At 40.0% G+C, this 16,489-nt stretch overlaps 1 protein-coding gene across 1 annotated transcript in view; it reads right to left on the reverse strand.

The window, feature by feature from the left end:
• LOC144773380 (SAM domain-containing protein SAMSN-1-like) overlaps positions 1-14,236 on the reverse strand; it is a 390,420-nt gene extending 376,184 nt beyond the window's left edge. The window contains exon 1 of the mRNA XM_078658350.1: positions 14,105-14,236. Within this exon, the coding sequence (XP_078514476.1) occupies positions 14,105-14,161 (57 nt within the window). The 5' untranslated portion in view covers positions 14,162-14,236. The remainder of the gene's footprint in view (positions 1-14,104) is intronic.
• Positions 14,237-16,489: the final 2,253 nt, after the last annotated feature.

The following is a 16,489-nucleotide window of genomic DNA, read 5'->3' on the forward strand; positions in this document are numbered from 1 at the left end:
TGAGCTCCCACACAGTTACCCCTATGGAAGACAAGGTCCTCAATAGAGGTCTAGGCTTTGTGCCTACAGTTAAAAATGACCATTTTGAAACCAACATAGAAATGGCCAAGTTCTTTCGGAAGATTCGGCTGCAATTTTTCTATGCAAAATCTAATCAAAGAGAACAAGACCAAGAAAACATAAATACTGGTCTAAAGAACAAATCTACATTCAATCCTGGTTCCCACATGGTTCCTGTACAAGTACTTGCATTTGAACAGGCTATAGAGAAGGACATCGAAGCTTTATTCTTAACAGAACAAGATAGTTTCTGCAACTTCTCCAAAGCCGAACAAGATGCTCTTAAATCCCTGTCTGCAAACACAGAACTTACCATCAAACCGGCGGACAAAGGGGGTGCAATTGTCCTGATGGATACTAGTGATTATCGAAATGAATGCCTGAGACGACTTAATAACAGACAAGCATACTGTCCTCTAGTCGAGGATCCCACGGCTGATATGCGAAAGACAATCAATGAGATGGTAGAGCAAGCTCAACTGAGGGCTGGGTCACTCGACAAGAAGCGACCTTTCTAGTGACAGAACATCCAGTAATGTCCTACTTCTACTGTCTCCCGAAGGTGCATAAGGCACAGAGGCCACCACCAGGCTGCCCGATAATTTCGGGTATTGGATCCATTTTGGAACCACTTTCCACCTTCGTTGACCATTTTCTGCGACCTATGGTGCAAGAAATGCCCACATACCTCAAAGACACAACAGATATGCTTCATCTCCTCCCTGACATTGACTTAGATGCTGAGAATGATTATCTGGTCTCATTTGACGTAGAGTCACTGTATACATCTATACCACAAGACGAAACTCTAGAAGTCATATCTTCCCCCGTGACTTGGACAGCATCACGCCGGTCAGCTTCATCATGGCTTGTGCCACCTTAGCCATGAAGAAAAATTTCTTTAAGTTTGAAGAGACGTTTTTTTTGCAGACATCTGGGACTAGCATGGGGAGCATTTTTGCTCCCAGCTTGGCAAATTTATCTGTACATCACTTTGAGCAAGAGCATGTCCTTACTAACACCAACCCGTTTATCACTTTGATAAAAGTATGGAAAAGCTATATCGATGATATACTAGTGGTATGGCGAGGGACACACGAAGACCTCTAGTGGCGTTTCAGAACTGGTTAAACAGTAGGAATGCCTTTCTCCGTTTCACTGTAGAGTCCAGTAAAACTGAGATTGCCTTTCTAGATTTAAAGATCTTTTCCACTCCGGAAGGCCTTCAATCAGAGCTTTACAGAAAACCAATGGCAAAAAATTCCTTACTCTGTTTTGACAGCCATCACCCTAAGTCTCTCAGAGAGAACCTGCCCTATGGGCAGTTTCTGAGGGTACAGAGAAACTGCTCCACGAAGGAAGGCTATAACAAACATTCAAAAGCCTTACAACATCAGCTTCACTGTAGGAAATACCCCCCACAATTGGTAAAAAAATCAATGAAGCGGGCGAAAAACAACAACAGATTGGCTCTCCTGGAACCTTCAGTGTCTAAAGCGACATCAAACAGGTTGACCTGTATCAGCACTTTTGGGACTTTGTCTAACAAAATTCAAAAAGTAATAAAGAAACACTGGTCCATATTGAATTCAGGACAAGAGACCATTGAAGCACCACTTTTTTCCTTCAAGAGGGGTCCAAATTTGAAAGATCGCATTGTCCACACTAGACCTCACACTAAAATGCCAAGGGCTCTTGGCACTATATGGGACCTTCCACCTGTAGTAGGCCACCACCCATGTGGTTTGTGCCAAGCTTGCCCCCAAACAACCAGGACAACTGAAATTAATATTGGCACTAATAGACCCTGGAAACAAGTCAAATTTACGAACTGCAACAGCGAGAAGCTAATTTATCTCATAACCTGTCCATGTGGTCTAAAACATGTGGGAATGACGACTCGGAAAATAAAAATACGAATCTCCGAGCACAAAAGTACGATTCATTGTAAGAGACAGGCAACTAAACTTACCAATCATTTTTTGGAGAGACAGCATGCCCCAACTGCGTTTATTTGGACTGTACTCGAACAACCGTACATTCCTCCCCACGTTACAGACCATACCAACTTTCTCATACGCAAGGCACAGAAATGGGTGTTTAAACTGGGAACTAATAAAGGTGGGCTGAACGACGACATACCTTGGTCTGTCTTGTAAACATGTTTGCTGTAACATTCTCCTCAAATGATTGAATTTGAGTTTTGCCCACTTTTTTGCCACTTTCACCAAAATGGAGATATGAGAAGTTTAAGATGTGGCTAGTGAATTCCCTGCTCTTTCACTGTGAACTGTATATAACAGAATACCTGCCCTTTTTCTTGGGCAGCAGAACAGAATAGACATTTAATATGCTAGTAAAACATCTGTTTTCGCGATCTGTTTTCGCGACCAGTGAAACCATCGATAAAGTTGTTTTCATTTTTGAAGTCTAGACATTGTTCCTAGGCAACCATCGACACAGTAGTCTGTGGTGACCAATAAACAACTTGATTACAATACTCAGTCTGGTCACAAGATCATCGAACTACTAATAAGAAAACAGCATCTGACTATGCAGAATCTCGCAGTAACGGGTACTTCCATTGGATGCCCCGATCACATGACCGACAGCGAGCCAGTCAGCGTGCGGCTCTTAACTGCAGCCTCCACTCCTTGTCGGCACCTCCCCAACTGGTTCAGATGGTGGCGAAGGAGTACCGACAGCGAGCCAGTCAGCGTGCGGCTCTTAACTGCAGCCTCCACTCCTTGTCGGCACCTCCCCAACTGGTTCAGATGGTGGCGAAGGAGTACCGACGGAGAGGTGAGCCGCACACTATCCGAGTTCTGTTTGGAGAGTATTTTCATTTAAATAGAGCGCGAAACTGAGGATTAACAACCTTTCCTTTACGAACGGCCCGCAGACCGAGACTATTGCTGTGTTTTTTTGCACGTAGTAATCTATTACAGCATTATTTGGGCAACGCGGCAAAAATACTTTTCTGTCTATCGATACAGCCCGTATTCACTCCATGGCTTTTGTCATAATCAAGCCAGACAAACCATGAAGAAGAAAAAAATCAACATTGGGTCCCGCATAGAATTAAAAGTTAATACCACTTAACTGCCGAGCACTAGAGACACTCGGTATGCAAACTGACATTTCGATGAAGACCTTTATTTTGACGGTGCCTTCATAAGAACACCATGGGTCCGAGCCATGCGGTGTTCTCTTACAATACAAACCTCATGTCAATCACTCTCGCTGGGTACTTTTCAATGTGCTTTATTTTCGTTTGACTAGGAAGCAATGACATATTTTTGTCTTTTTGCTTCTTTCTATCAGAGCGGTGCTTCCCTCGAGTCCTGAGCCGTTGCCAGGTGGGGTGGAGCAATGTGCTTCAACAATAAGGGTAAGACGAAGCACAATTTGCTACATGAAAATATTACATCCAAGTATTTTGTGCTGATAAAAATATATATCCAATGTGGTATTGTATTAAAACCAATGGTTTACAGTTAAATCTGGTTTATTGTTAAATGTGGATTTTTCACACATTATTATGTCTATATGTATGTGGTCATTTTACATGCGTTTGTCTGTGTCTGTTTCTTTTTGCAGTGACATACATAACATCTGCGAGTAAAGAACACACCTAGAAAAACAGGTGATCTTTTTCCATGTTGCAGTTTCGTTAATATGTAGTCACTCTTTTAACCTTTCACTACACTCCTTGCAGTAGCATTTTTTCTAATATTCCGGTCCTGATGAAAGCAATGGACTCCTTAGTCCCTTGGAATTGCTGAAACATGTTGACCATATTTCCATCTAGGTAGACATTTGTTGAATCTACTTATGCTGCTCTTTTAATGTTGGTGGAGCGAGCATAGAACAGAATAAAGTTAGTCTCATTCATGCTCCCTCACCCAATTTTAGTTTTCACTCACTTATCACACTTTTTTACACTAGCACTGCAAATCAGTCACCCTCATTTTATATTGATGGGTAGTTTGTGACACTCTAAACCACTTTGGCCACTACCCGGTTCTTAAGAGGTTATACCACCTGACCTTCCATCTTAACCGGTAGTGTACCTATTTTGTGGTTAACAGGAATCCCAAATGATGAAGGGCGGTTCCGAGTGGTGACTGATGGGTATCCTGTTAGTAATCGCAGGTATCCATCAATGTATCTTCACATTCACTAGATGAGTTGACAGTGACTTTTGTTAGTTTAATGAACCACACATAGATTCTGTTAGACCCTTGGACACTTTTGTGTTTTATGCATTCAGTTAGGGAATGTGTCTTTGTCTGGTCTTTAAACTTCCTTAGGCCCTCCCTCACCATATTGTTTTTTCTGAAATCCTAACTTGACATATAGGGAAGAACTTAGGATGGAATCAGTGGAAAATTGTTGAAGTTCTCTTTAATCCTATTGACTGATTAGCTGAAAGGCTTGCTCACTAATAAATGAAGGTCCAACACATATGAACTCGTCAAGGCTCAGACTTTCTTTCTGTAGCAACAATGCATTGCTGATAGGCCCTACTTTCGAACAAATACCAAACACAACAGCAGTCTATTTAGCAATTAAATTGATACTCTTAAAAAAACTAAGAAAGTGTCCTAGGGTGCAGACAGCATCAGAGTTCAGAATCGTACCAATTTGGATGGAACATACTCTCAGAATCAAAATGAACATCCGTTTAAAATAAAGAAACAGGGAATTTATTGTTATGGAAACAAAATGTAGCTATATAATGATCAAGATGAAATAATCTGAACATGTAGTTCTTTTATAAGAAATTAAACATTTGTCTCTAGCAGCAGCAGAACTGGTAAATTTTCATTTCATTTATTTAAGCCAGTCACAAAACAGGCAGCGCGTAACCTTTGGTGGTTTGATAAAAATGATAAAATAATAAAGCTGACAGTGGCAGATAAAGATGAAAATAATTTCTTGATAACAGCGATAAAAAGGAAATGAGTAATGGAAATGGTTTTTAAATGCTACCTATTCCTTGATCATATGATAAAAACAAACTCTATCCTTGCAGAAAAAACTAAAATATGCTTGGGTTCTTTCTCAAAAGTATAGAATTAGGGAAGGAAACAATGAGAGTCTTTGTATGCATTTCTTGCACAAAACATTCTTATGAGAAACTTACTCAACTCAGAACTGAAAGAACCAGTTGTAATAAAATGTATCTTCCAGGCAAAACCTACACTTATAAAAATGAAAACAGACCAGACAAAAAAATGATTGACAAAACATTTTTGTTATCCTGAAACAAGGCATTCACTAACACGGATTGCTTATGCAAATTTTCCAAGGAAAAATAATAGGAGTTACCTAAGTTCTTAGTAGAAGAGGCAAACACAATTGAACTATCCGTCATACTTTTTAGGAAATCATATAATTGTGAGGTCACTCCATTAAAAACTAAACTCACCTGGTCTAATTTTAAAATAGTCTCTCCTTTAGATTTGATCAAGATAACCGCCAAAACCTCACACTCCTCTCACTTCCCTTAATGCATTCCTATGACACTGCTCAAAGAAAGTGGAAATGTTGTCTCTCCCTACAGGCCCAACCCGATCAACAACTTATTATCACAAGGAATGGTCTGTGACTTCTCACAAATGGGCCAGTCCTCATCTCAATTAAAATTTAATGGCCTTACCCAACAGATCCAAACAATTTCTGAATTGTCTCTAACCCCATATCCTTTCAAATATCATAGAGAGCAGAGCTCAGTGCCAACTCAATCACCTCACTGTATAAATAATCTATTTAAAGCAATGCAGGCATGTTTCAGGCCTGGTTGCAGTTCTGACCTGGCAACATAGTTTGAGGATGCTTTCTGCATCCTAGGCCAATGGGGCTCATGCCTTTTAGACTTTTCAGCCACCTTTGATATAGTGCACCTAGCTATCCTCCTTAAAATACTTGAGGTATAAATATATAGCTAAATGGTACTTTCGTATATTTGTTACCCTCTTTTCTAGAAAACTTGAACCAACTGACCCACCTGGCCAAATTCTTTTCCCACTCAATGATTACCCATCAAGGTGTTCCACAGAATTCGATTCTTTCTCCCCCCCTTTTCAACCCCTACATAGAGACATTAGCCTCATCTTAGGCTGACATTACCCAACTGCCTCTGAGAATATCCTCCCCGAAAATGTAGAAACTATGACCAATTATCTTAGATGTATCAATACTTGGATGTTTGATTACCAACTCAAATTTTATTCACTGAAATTTTAAAACATTCTGTATATGTGAGGGAATTTGAAATTGAAGGCTAAACATTAAATTGGTATCCTCAGTTTGATTCGTGGGACTTCTAACAGTATATGGTATGGACTATTGATGGCCTCATTGAATTTATAAAGGTTCCAACCTTTCTATTAAAATTAGAATTTAGAATTTTTCATATTTGTTTGTGAATTAAATACAAAATGTAATCAATTTTGTATTTGTTTTATGAATGCTTGTTTCCAGATTTTTGTGGATTGTTTTGTGCTTAGTTGAATTCCACATATTCCAATAATGGTGGGGGTCCACAGAAGTCAAAAGGTTGAGAACTACCAGCTCTTATAGATCGAGACTTGCCTACAGAAACGCTTTACTATCAGGAATTTTCAAACTACATCTAGGTCCTTTCTACCCATTCTCCGGATTTCGTCAATAAATGTCAAGTTTAAAAATAAACATCTTGCAGATAAGAGCTGATATCTTGGGCTAGACTTGGTCTCATCACAGGCACACAATATCCATTGCATGTACACACTTAGCTTGAGACTAATTTATGGTTACTTACTATTCTGTCCAGAGCACATATTCCACAAAATCCACTGGGGCCACCATTCTAGCCTTTAGAAGTTGACACCAATGCAGACATGTCTTTACTATCACTATTCTCCAAAGGCAAGCACTCCATTATCTCTTCTCTCCTTCCTTATTTTCTCAAGCTTTCTGTGTTCAAGTGTGTGAGTTGTCAGCATCTCCAGGGAGAGATTCAGGCAAGACTGTGAATTTCATCAGGTCCTTTTCCCAACCTACAAGCTTGACACCAGGTCCACCTCTGTCACCAGAATGTTTGACAATATGTTGCCAACTCACTGGAGTGACTGCCCATTGAACCAAGTATCCATGAACTTGCATGAATTACTCACACTGCCCTGTTTTGGGAAACACCAAGCTATATTGCTATAAAACTATCTCAAGTGGGCAACGCCTCGCCTCTCCGGAAGCAGAGGCAGCATGCTCCTTGAAAGGTCAGGATTTGAAAGAAAAAAAAACTTCAAACAATCTTTCTTTGGGTGTACTCCCAGGATTTGAACTTTCATCCAGCCAAAAATGAGGGCAATTCAATCCCATTATGAATTAGAATAATAGAACTGATGTTCTATTATTCCTATTACTTATTAATTTTAAATTAGTGTTCACAGAAAATGCAAAGCAGAAAAGCAAGCTGGTTGAGACATTGATAATTAGCAGTTAACAGTATCCAGTGAATGTGTCATGAAACAACAGTTCTGCCCATCATGACCACTCGATAATAGTCAACTATAACAATATTAAGGATGCATTTAGTCTACACAGGTTGAAAAAAATATATACAGGGAATAGCCCCTAGTGTGGCACCTACTACCCACATTTCTCGTATTTCAACATCACCTATAAATGAAAATGATCCTGCTCAACATCGCTGATTACCCTTACAGAGAGAGAATTTTTTTAGAGAAACTAGGGCCTATTTCCAAACTATGTAAAGTAGTATTATTGTAGTAGTACTCATATCAATAAAATGCTATTCTCGATCCTACAGTTGAAGAACTCCACTACTGCCTCTTCAGTCTTTTCTACCTCCACCAAAGTGGCAGAAATCATTAAATATTAAGGCACTGTTTTTGGCCAGAAGGTTATTAGGTATTTGAACCTCTTCCAGAGCTGTAAGGTAGGAGGTTCTTCCTTCTGCCACAACTCTCCCCTGGCCTTAAACACACAGGTCTGTATCCCATCCTCAACTACAGTGAATTAAAGCTGAAATAAAGGGCTCCACAAGATGGAGCTTGCACAGGTTTATGCGGATTAAGAACTACAACCACTATCTCTTCTGCAGTTCTCCAATTTTGCAGCTCCAACCTTGACTGGATAACATTCTTTCATGTCAACATTTTGAGCAAGACACAGAATCCTCATTTATTATTAGAGGCATTGCTGATTGCATCTTTCTCGACATCTTCCCATCTTAGTGCATGAGTAATTTTGTGTTCATACTCTGTCTGCAAAGAGGACATGACCCACTAATTTGTGGTGGAAACAAGTCCACTAAAAACGCAGTTGATTTTACAGAAAACTCGCGGTCGGCCTTAACATTTGACTTAAACCCAGTCTAGTGCATTGTGGTTTTAGGTGCTATTGTGACTTAAAACTTCTAAAAATCATATCTCAGGTTTCCTACATGTGATCTGTGTCTTCAATAGTGCCTATTTGTGCTTTAAATTTCACTCTATTTTTCTAAATTGGAGTAGATGGTTTTTGTATTGTATTTTCTACTTTTTAGCTGTTTTGGTGCTGATAAATGCTTTACACATTTCTCCGAAGTTCAGACTGTTTGCACTGTGCTACAAGCTCAAGTTTAAATTACTGAGATGTAACTGGGCCTGGTACATAATGTTGACATTATTTCTTGGTGAGGACTCAAATTCCCTACAAATAATAATCCACTTTCTCACACCAGGTACATTTTAATCACTATATCTTGTTAGAACATATTTTTGAGCCTACAGTACTTCTCAATGAAAGAGACATTGCAGCTTCCAAAAAATACATTTCCCAACTTTGCAAAACGTTGCTTCGAAAGATTTTTTTGGGTTCTAATGTTTTACAAAAATCAGAGAATGGTTCTCGTAAAAAGTAGGTTTTGCCAGGATTCTTTATTTTTTTTTAGGGAACTTCCATCATATTTTCTACCAAATTCATAAAGTTGGTAAATGCCAACATTACATTTTTGGCATAATCCCTAATAATAATGATAATCAAGCATTAGCAAAGCCAATAGGTCTTACCTATGAGAGTTGTTGGTTTTTGTTCAGTCCGTTTTTTTTTAGCCATGTAGTACAGCTGTGTAGCTGCTGTGCAGCTGCTGTGCAGTGTGACTGAAACTAATAACAAAGTCAATGCTGGCTGTGTCATAGTATTTTTTATTGCTGGCAATGAGATAGTGTGGTGTAGGGGACTACATGGAGGGAGGGTGTGTGGAGGCAACACAAACACTTTCTTTTTTAAAGCACTATCATGCGCCCAGCGCTGGCCAAATCATAGCGCTTTTTTATTGCAGCGGGACGCATTACGTAGACAGGAGGGATGGGAGGCACCATAAATAGGGATGGGCAGGAGGCAACCTGGAAAGAGGGACAGTGTGCAGGAGCAGCAGATGAGCACAAAAACATGTGCCTGCACAATGTGCTTCACTAAAAAATAAAAAAGGGGCTCCCACAATGCAAACATTGAAAGGACACACATCTTTTGGCTGTGCTCAACAAGAGGGTCAAAACACAGAAGATGTGAAGCCCCAAAGGCTAACCAGTCAGGAGCGAGCAAATGAGTTTGACAACTAAGCCAAACAATGGTAAACAATAAGTGGACTCTAATCCAACTGTAAGCATGCACTGCCTCAAATGAGACCAAAATAGACTTACCACTGCAAAGAAAAGCCTTAACACTTTAATGCTGGTTTGCCCTTTATTTCTAACTACAAATGTAAATCAGCTAAACATTTTTAATGATTTGGTTACAAGACAATGTATGGTAGGAAATGAGAACGGTCAGAGGGAAGAATCAGTGACATTTATGCCAGTAGGTATGTAGAGAGAGAGATAATCCATTTGATGCAGATGTATTGCACTATTGGGACAGTCAATCTCCAGTATTTATCCACATGCATTTTATAACTATATTTTCACTATACTGATTCTGTAATTAACATTTTCATTGCGATTTACACAGGTAGTTGTATTAGCTGATTCAAGACACCAACAAAGGGTGTGGGGTCTGTACAGCACATACACCTCAAAGTTTTCAAATGTACAAGTTCCATGCATCAGTAGTTCATATAACCCTGAATTGTTCTTTGCATTCTGAGATTTGAAGTCCTGATGATATAATAGAATCAACAGGACTATAAATTCCTGAATTCAAAGAAAAACACCAGAGTAGATGAAAAACTCACACATGAAACTGGGAAACTTGAGGTATTTAGTGCTCTTTAATGTTAAACTTAAATCCAGGCAGAAGTTAAGCATTATCTTCAACCTTTACATGGAGCTGCTTGATGGTCTTCTAGGAGAGAACAGCTGCAAGGTTCACCAATATGATGATGATATGCAACTCTACTTGAAAGTCTCCTCTGCTTCAGACATCTAACACCTCAAACACTGCTTGTACATCATCCAGACTTGAATGTTTATCACCTACCACAAGCTCAACACAACCAAGGCAGAATTCCTATTATTTGCCAAGAGCATATAACAAGATACAGTACAAACCTTGCTCAGTGACACAAACCGTGATGTCTTCGAACCTCAACTCTCACCAAAGCCAAATCACTTGAATTCACCCAAAACACCAACTGCTATCTTACTGAACACTTCCAAAAAAGACAAAGACCATCTCTCTCTTCTAAAGCAAGTCAAACATTTCTTCCAGAAAGCGACTTCAGAACTGCTGTTCAAGTATTTGTAATATTGTTTCTGTATGGTAGTAATGCCCTACCACATCGCCCCCCAGACTCCACACTGGAACCCCTTTTGTGCATCATACATGGTGAAGTACATGTCATCCAAGGCCTGAAGAAATATGATCACATGACCCCCTTTCTGATGGAACTCCATTGGCTCCTCTTGCTGACTAGCACAATCTTCAAAAACAGCTGCATCATTTAGAAAGCTATCACATCCAGCACCCCTTCTTATTGTGCAGACAAATTGGTGGTTCCCAACAGACCCACCTCCAGGGCACCATCAGAATGCAGACTTACACATGTAAAAAAGAATAAACAATAGACCTTTTCCATCCATGCACCCAGGAGCTGGGATAAGATCTCTGTAACCATCAAGACGCCCCAAGGCTGTTCCAGTTTAATAAAGAGTTGAAGACTCGCCTCTTCAAAGAATAATACTTCACAATGCATTAACCATCCACAACTGGGTTTCTTTTCCTATTACTTGTTGACTTTAGGCTTCCTGCCCTTTGGCTAGGTTAGCGCTGTGGAAATATCATATACATACATACATTCATAACAATTTTAATGGTCACATTATACTATCTTAATACACACATTTTGACAACCTTGGTAATTTAGATAGACTGCTATATTAAGCATTCAGACTTGAATTTTTTTATAACTTACCAAAGATGTTCCCAAAGGTTTTACCAATCTGCTCAAATTCAGTTTGGGAATGTCAGATAACAAAGCATCTGATAATCTGGCAATTTTTCTCCAAAATAGAGATATTTTCGAACTGTTTGTCGGAAAATAACACATGCAAACACTTTTCAATAAGAACTTTTCCTAACAGATTTTGAAGTACAATCAACGTTCAGTGGAAAAATATTTGAAGAATTGTACAGGGAGATACAGCTCTAATTTTCAATATTTTCTAAGGCAACCATAAACTTTATTCTATGCTTGATTTCCCCATTACCATTTCCATTTTGATAAGGTATAATGTGCTTAAAATGCTATATATGCCTTGATGTTGATAGATACTAGTCTATTGTATTTAAAGTCATGGGACGTCACAGATACAATGCCCAGCCCTTAGAATGTAGGGGATGTGGCCAAATGGGCAAGAAAGGACAATCCTGCTATGCCTACCCGCATCCACTTAAGCGATGTCCCGCACTCGTCAGACTATAGATGGACAATGAATCTTTGGACTGATTATCACCTTACAAAGATCATATTCATTAAAATATACATTTGTAGACAACGTTTTGTCAAAGTTTGACAAAGAAAATATGGTAAAAGAACCATTTTCCCTCATGTATTTATTTGCTAAACGCTGTTGTATGCATTAATTTATGCAAGTTTTTTGATTCTGCTTCACTTTAATTCAGTAAAACTCAAATTAAGCAACCTTCCTTTGGGAAAGGGAGCTGTTTCAAAGTCTCTATACTTGTGTATTTCTGATAAAATTAATTTTAGTTTCTGATAAAACCCGCGCCTGTGAGCCCGCCAATTTACCCAAAACAGATCTGATCAAAGACATGTAAGCAGTCTCCTCCTTTGTGGGACCTGCATAAACTCATAATCTCTTAACTTAGACCATACTGAACAAAACTTTCGATTTAAATTCCTGTATTAGTTTAAAAGGCTGATTTACTTTGATTTCCTCAACATTCCATCAAGCGCTGCCAAGGGGCCTTGCTAACATGTTAGTTAATTGCAAATCATATCATTGGATAAAGTGATGTTGGAAACACGTCACCTGTTCAATGTGTTTCATCAATGAGTAGTTAAGGGAATCTGAGGGAAAGCCATTGTGCGAAAAAAATTTATCTGAAACATACACAATAATAATCCATAATTCAGACCACAAGTAAAGCATTGTGTGCAATGGTGAGTGTACTAAATGGACTATCTTCTTTATAATTAACTTCACTTCAACATAGAAGGCTCCATACACTAAGATTTTGCTGTGACTTGCTCATGATGTAGTATTCCCGAATTTCAGGAATAAACCAGGAGAAGTTGATGCTTACTCCTGGAAATCAGCAGAAAGTCAGAAATACTTCAAGAATAAGTTATACCTACACACAGCAACATCCTTGTGAATGAGGACCACATAATTTGTCAGTAGCTGGAGACCTCCAGGTACATTGAGTCCATCCACACGCTTAACACAGAGAGTGCACGATTACCAGCTTTACATCTGCGTACTAAAAGCTTTACTGTATTTCTATTTCCCACCTGCCTTTCTGATTCCCCTCAACATTGTCCCACAATTATAGTCAGGGATTCTGCATTTATGCAGCGGATAGGACTACATTATAACTCAAGAAAAGACACATTTTGCAGTAAAATGTCGCACATTTCGTCGTAGTATTACTTCTTATTGGTACATCATTTCTACACCTGCTAACAGTATCTGGGCAAAGGGTTCACCTAATTAGTATCGGTTTAGCACCTAGATGCAGCAACCTCCAAATGGAAAGTGCTCAGTTAACGTTTGTGCACAATGCTGCGTCAATCCTTACACCTGCTTCAAGCAGGCGCAGGGTTTTGATGCAGCATGGGCCCAAAAGTGACTGAGTGAAATCTTGTAGATTTCACTCAGCCACTTTTGCGGGGCGTTCCTGCACCGGAACGCCTCCCCCTGCGATGGTATGCCTCTACTGGCGCAGGGCTTTACAACGTGACGCATCTGGGAGATGCGTCACGTTGTAAATACCCCGCACCATGGTGCATCTTTTGCACAAAAGTGACGCAACGGCGGCGTAAAAGCGGCGCAAGGGGTTTGTAAATCAGCCCCATTATTTCTTGTTAAAATCGGCAGATTATGCAGCAGGGGATGAATTATGTGGCAAATGCGGTAAATCCGTACTTATGAGGAAAACACGGTGGCAGCATAATTGCATATTCCTGGTAGACCTAATTGTAGTCGAATAGTAATCCATGTGGGAGGGGGAAAAAAACTTTTCTGAAGAAACATTACGGACACCACCAATGTCACATTTAAAAAATGCCTGGTTCACCACGAAACACACGACAAAGTACATCAGTACATTTCAACTGTTCTCATTCCATTGCATGTATATAACCACTATATAGATCTGATCATCATTCTTATTACACCCACATATATGTCGTTCGTTATATTATGCTTTGTTGTCATAGCGGTTCAGCCAACACCCTACAACCATAATCTCTCTCCGGGGTGGAACAAGACAATTACTCATGCCTTCGGTAATGTAGCTATCTAACTCAGTAAACACAGAGCAAGACCCAGAACAGAAGAGGTAACCTTTAATGAAATAATCTTATTACCTTTGGTTTTTGGCATTTCTCCTTATCTGAAGCACTGGACGTTTTTCTCTTTAACATATTTATTTGCGTTTTCCAGAGTGCCTGGTGTTGTCAGCCGTGACCAAAATCCGAATGCGCTTGCACAACATAGAGCACGCAGAAGCTAGGGTGAAAAAACACCCCTTCCGCATTCTTATCAGGATGTGACATCGTCCACCAAAAACTGTAATTCAGTGTTTAGCAACTGCTGATTTTCCTGTGCTACCGACCGACTTCTAAACGAACGACAAATGAACTGCAGTGCAAAACAACTGCATTACAAACCAGGCGTGCGCGCGCACACACACACATATCTTGGTTTTATAAGTTGTTGGTATAAAGTTAAAAGTTGAACAATCGAACCCAATGAGATTTAAAGAAACGTACGCAATACTTTGAAAGCTAGTGCGTGCCTAATTTAGACGGAAGTATTATTTTTAAACATGCTGAACAATTGTTTTGTTAAGTGCACGGTTTTCTTGAGGGTTTTGTAAAGGGCAGCCTGCTCGAAACTTGTGTCTTTGGTTTCCATTTTACTGTCCATGTCCACTACTCAGAAAGCACTTGTTTCATATCCTTCTTCCACAGATGGTCACCTGTGCTCTCACACCATCTGGATCATTTTTAGGTGTTAACTGACTGTACATTTGTAGCTTAGCCGCTTTAAGACGGTTCACTTTTTGTCGTGGCAAAGGCCTACCCATGTTTCACATGTTAGCACAACATAATCACATGTAAAGTTACTCGAGGTCATAACGTTTGCCTCTTATTTGTAAAATCCATGTACGCCTGCCCTCAGTGCTGTCCGTATGTGGACCTAAATTATATACATAGACATATGACACCCATGTCCTGCTACGGTTGAAGAGGGGCAAGGAAAAGGGTTGCTAATTAAAGAAATATACTAGTCACTTCATCTAAAGACCCAAAAAGAGTTGCCTGCACCCATGACAAGGCACGTGGGGTCCAAGAATTAACAACATTGTTAATTAAGCCAAACCTCTGATAAGCCAACCTCTCATAGGGACCAAAACAACCCATTGCTATCCTGTGGTATTAATATATTCACATAGCCGATACCACTTCCCCAAAATGAAATCTATCCTGCCGGTGCTATAAGACATGGGCAGGGTACTATTTCCAAGTAATCAAATCATATAAACTACCTGTTGGAAACTAGGTTACTGGTTGAGAGGGTGAAACCCTACTCAAGAACCAACCAAAATCTCTGTCAGGGTGAAACACAGCAGCCCCCAAATTAACTTGTGCTTAACTCTCTGGTAGATTGCCACAAAGCAGTCAGGCTTAATTTATCGACAATGTGTAAAGTATATATGCAACACTTCAAACAGTAATAAAGTGGAAACACAACACAAGGAAACTCCCACCCCCATTTAGAAAAATAGATTGAAAATGAATAGAGAATTTGAGAGCCAAATGACAAAAATTGATTTAGTAGAACTCGAGATATGCAATTTCAAAGTTTTGGTAAAAGTAGTGCATAGAAGCACAAAGCACCAACTGTGGTTATCTGGTCGTGCAGGATGGCTACAGTGACCTAGTTAGACCCCCTGAAAAAAGTACCATAAATCCTGCTTGCCGTGTATTGCAGGATCCCGCGTTGAGGATGTGTCACACAGTGGTGGTTCCAAGGACCTGCAAAACTATGCTGTGGAGTCCTGCGTTGTCACTGAGGATGCTGTCGATGAGGAGCTTGCGATGCAAAGTCCTGCGTCAAAGATGTACCACGCACCAGTGGTTCAGAAGAAGAAGCAAGGTTGCAATATGAAGTCCTGCGTCGTCATCTAGGATGCCGTCGATGAGGGGCTTGGAATGCGAAGAAATGCGTTGGGAATTCATTGTGCAGTGGCGGTTCTGAACAGGATGCCGGCTGCTATGCGAGGTTTGGTGTGGAGGTTGCATCACGCTGCAGTGGTTCTAATCACAGGACCAGAGCTGGGCTGGCAGAGCACATGCAGGCCCACTTCCAAGGGTCCAGGCCTTGGGTGGCACCACTTGGGGGCAAGAGTCACAGCAGATAGATTCTAGGTGCTGGGTTCAAGATGCTTGGAGCCTTTTCTGTCTCTGAGGCTCTTATCAGCAGAGCAGCTAACTAGCCCTTGGAGTCAACCTGTGTAGGCATGCAAGCCTAGGTTTTTTCAAGGCCATGAGATAATTAACAAAAAGAACACAAATGCAGATCTATTATGTAACGGATGTTTAAAAATACTTAATGAATTATGGGGATGGGGTAGTGTTTCACCCAAGAGAGGATCACCTCTTGATTGCTGAAGAACATATCTTGATGTCATCGTGAACGTGTTATTAATGTTACCTTGTACATGAGTTTGTATAGATCCCAGTGCT

This window comes from Lissotriton helveticus, chromosome 8, assembly GCF_964261635.1.
Source record: "Lissotriton helveticus chromosome 8, aLisHel1.1, whole genome shotgun sequence".
In the NCBI taxonomy this organism is placed as follows: domain Eukaryota; kingdom Metazoa; phylum Chordata; class Amphibia; order Caudata; family Salamandridae; genus Lissotriton; species Lissotriton helveticus.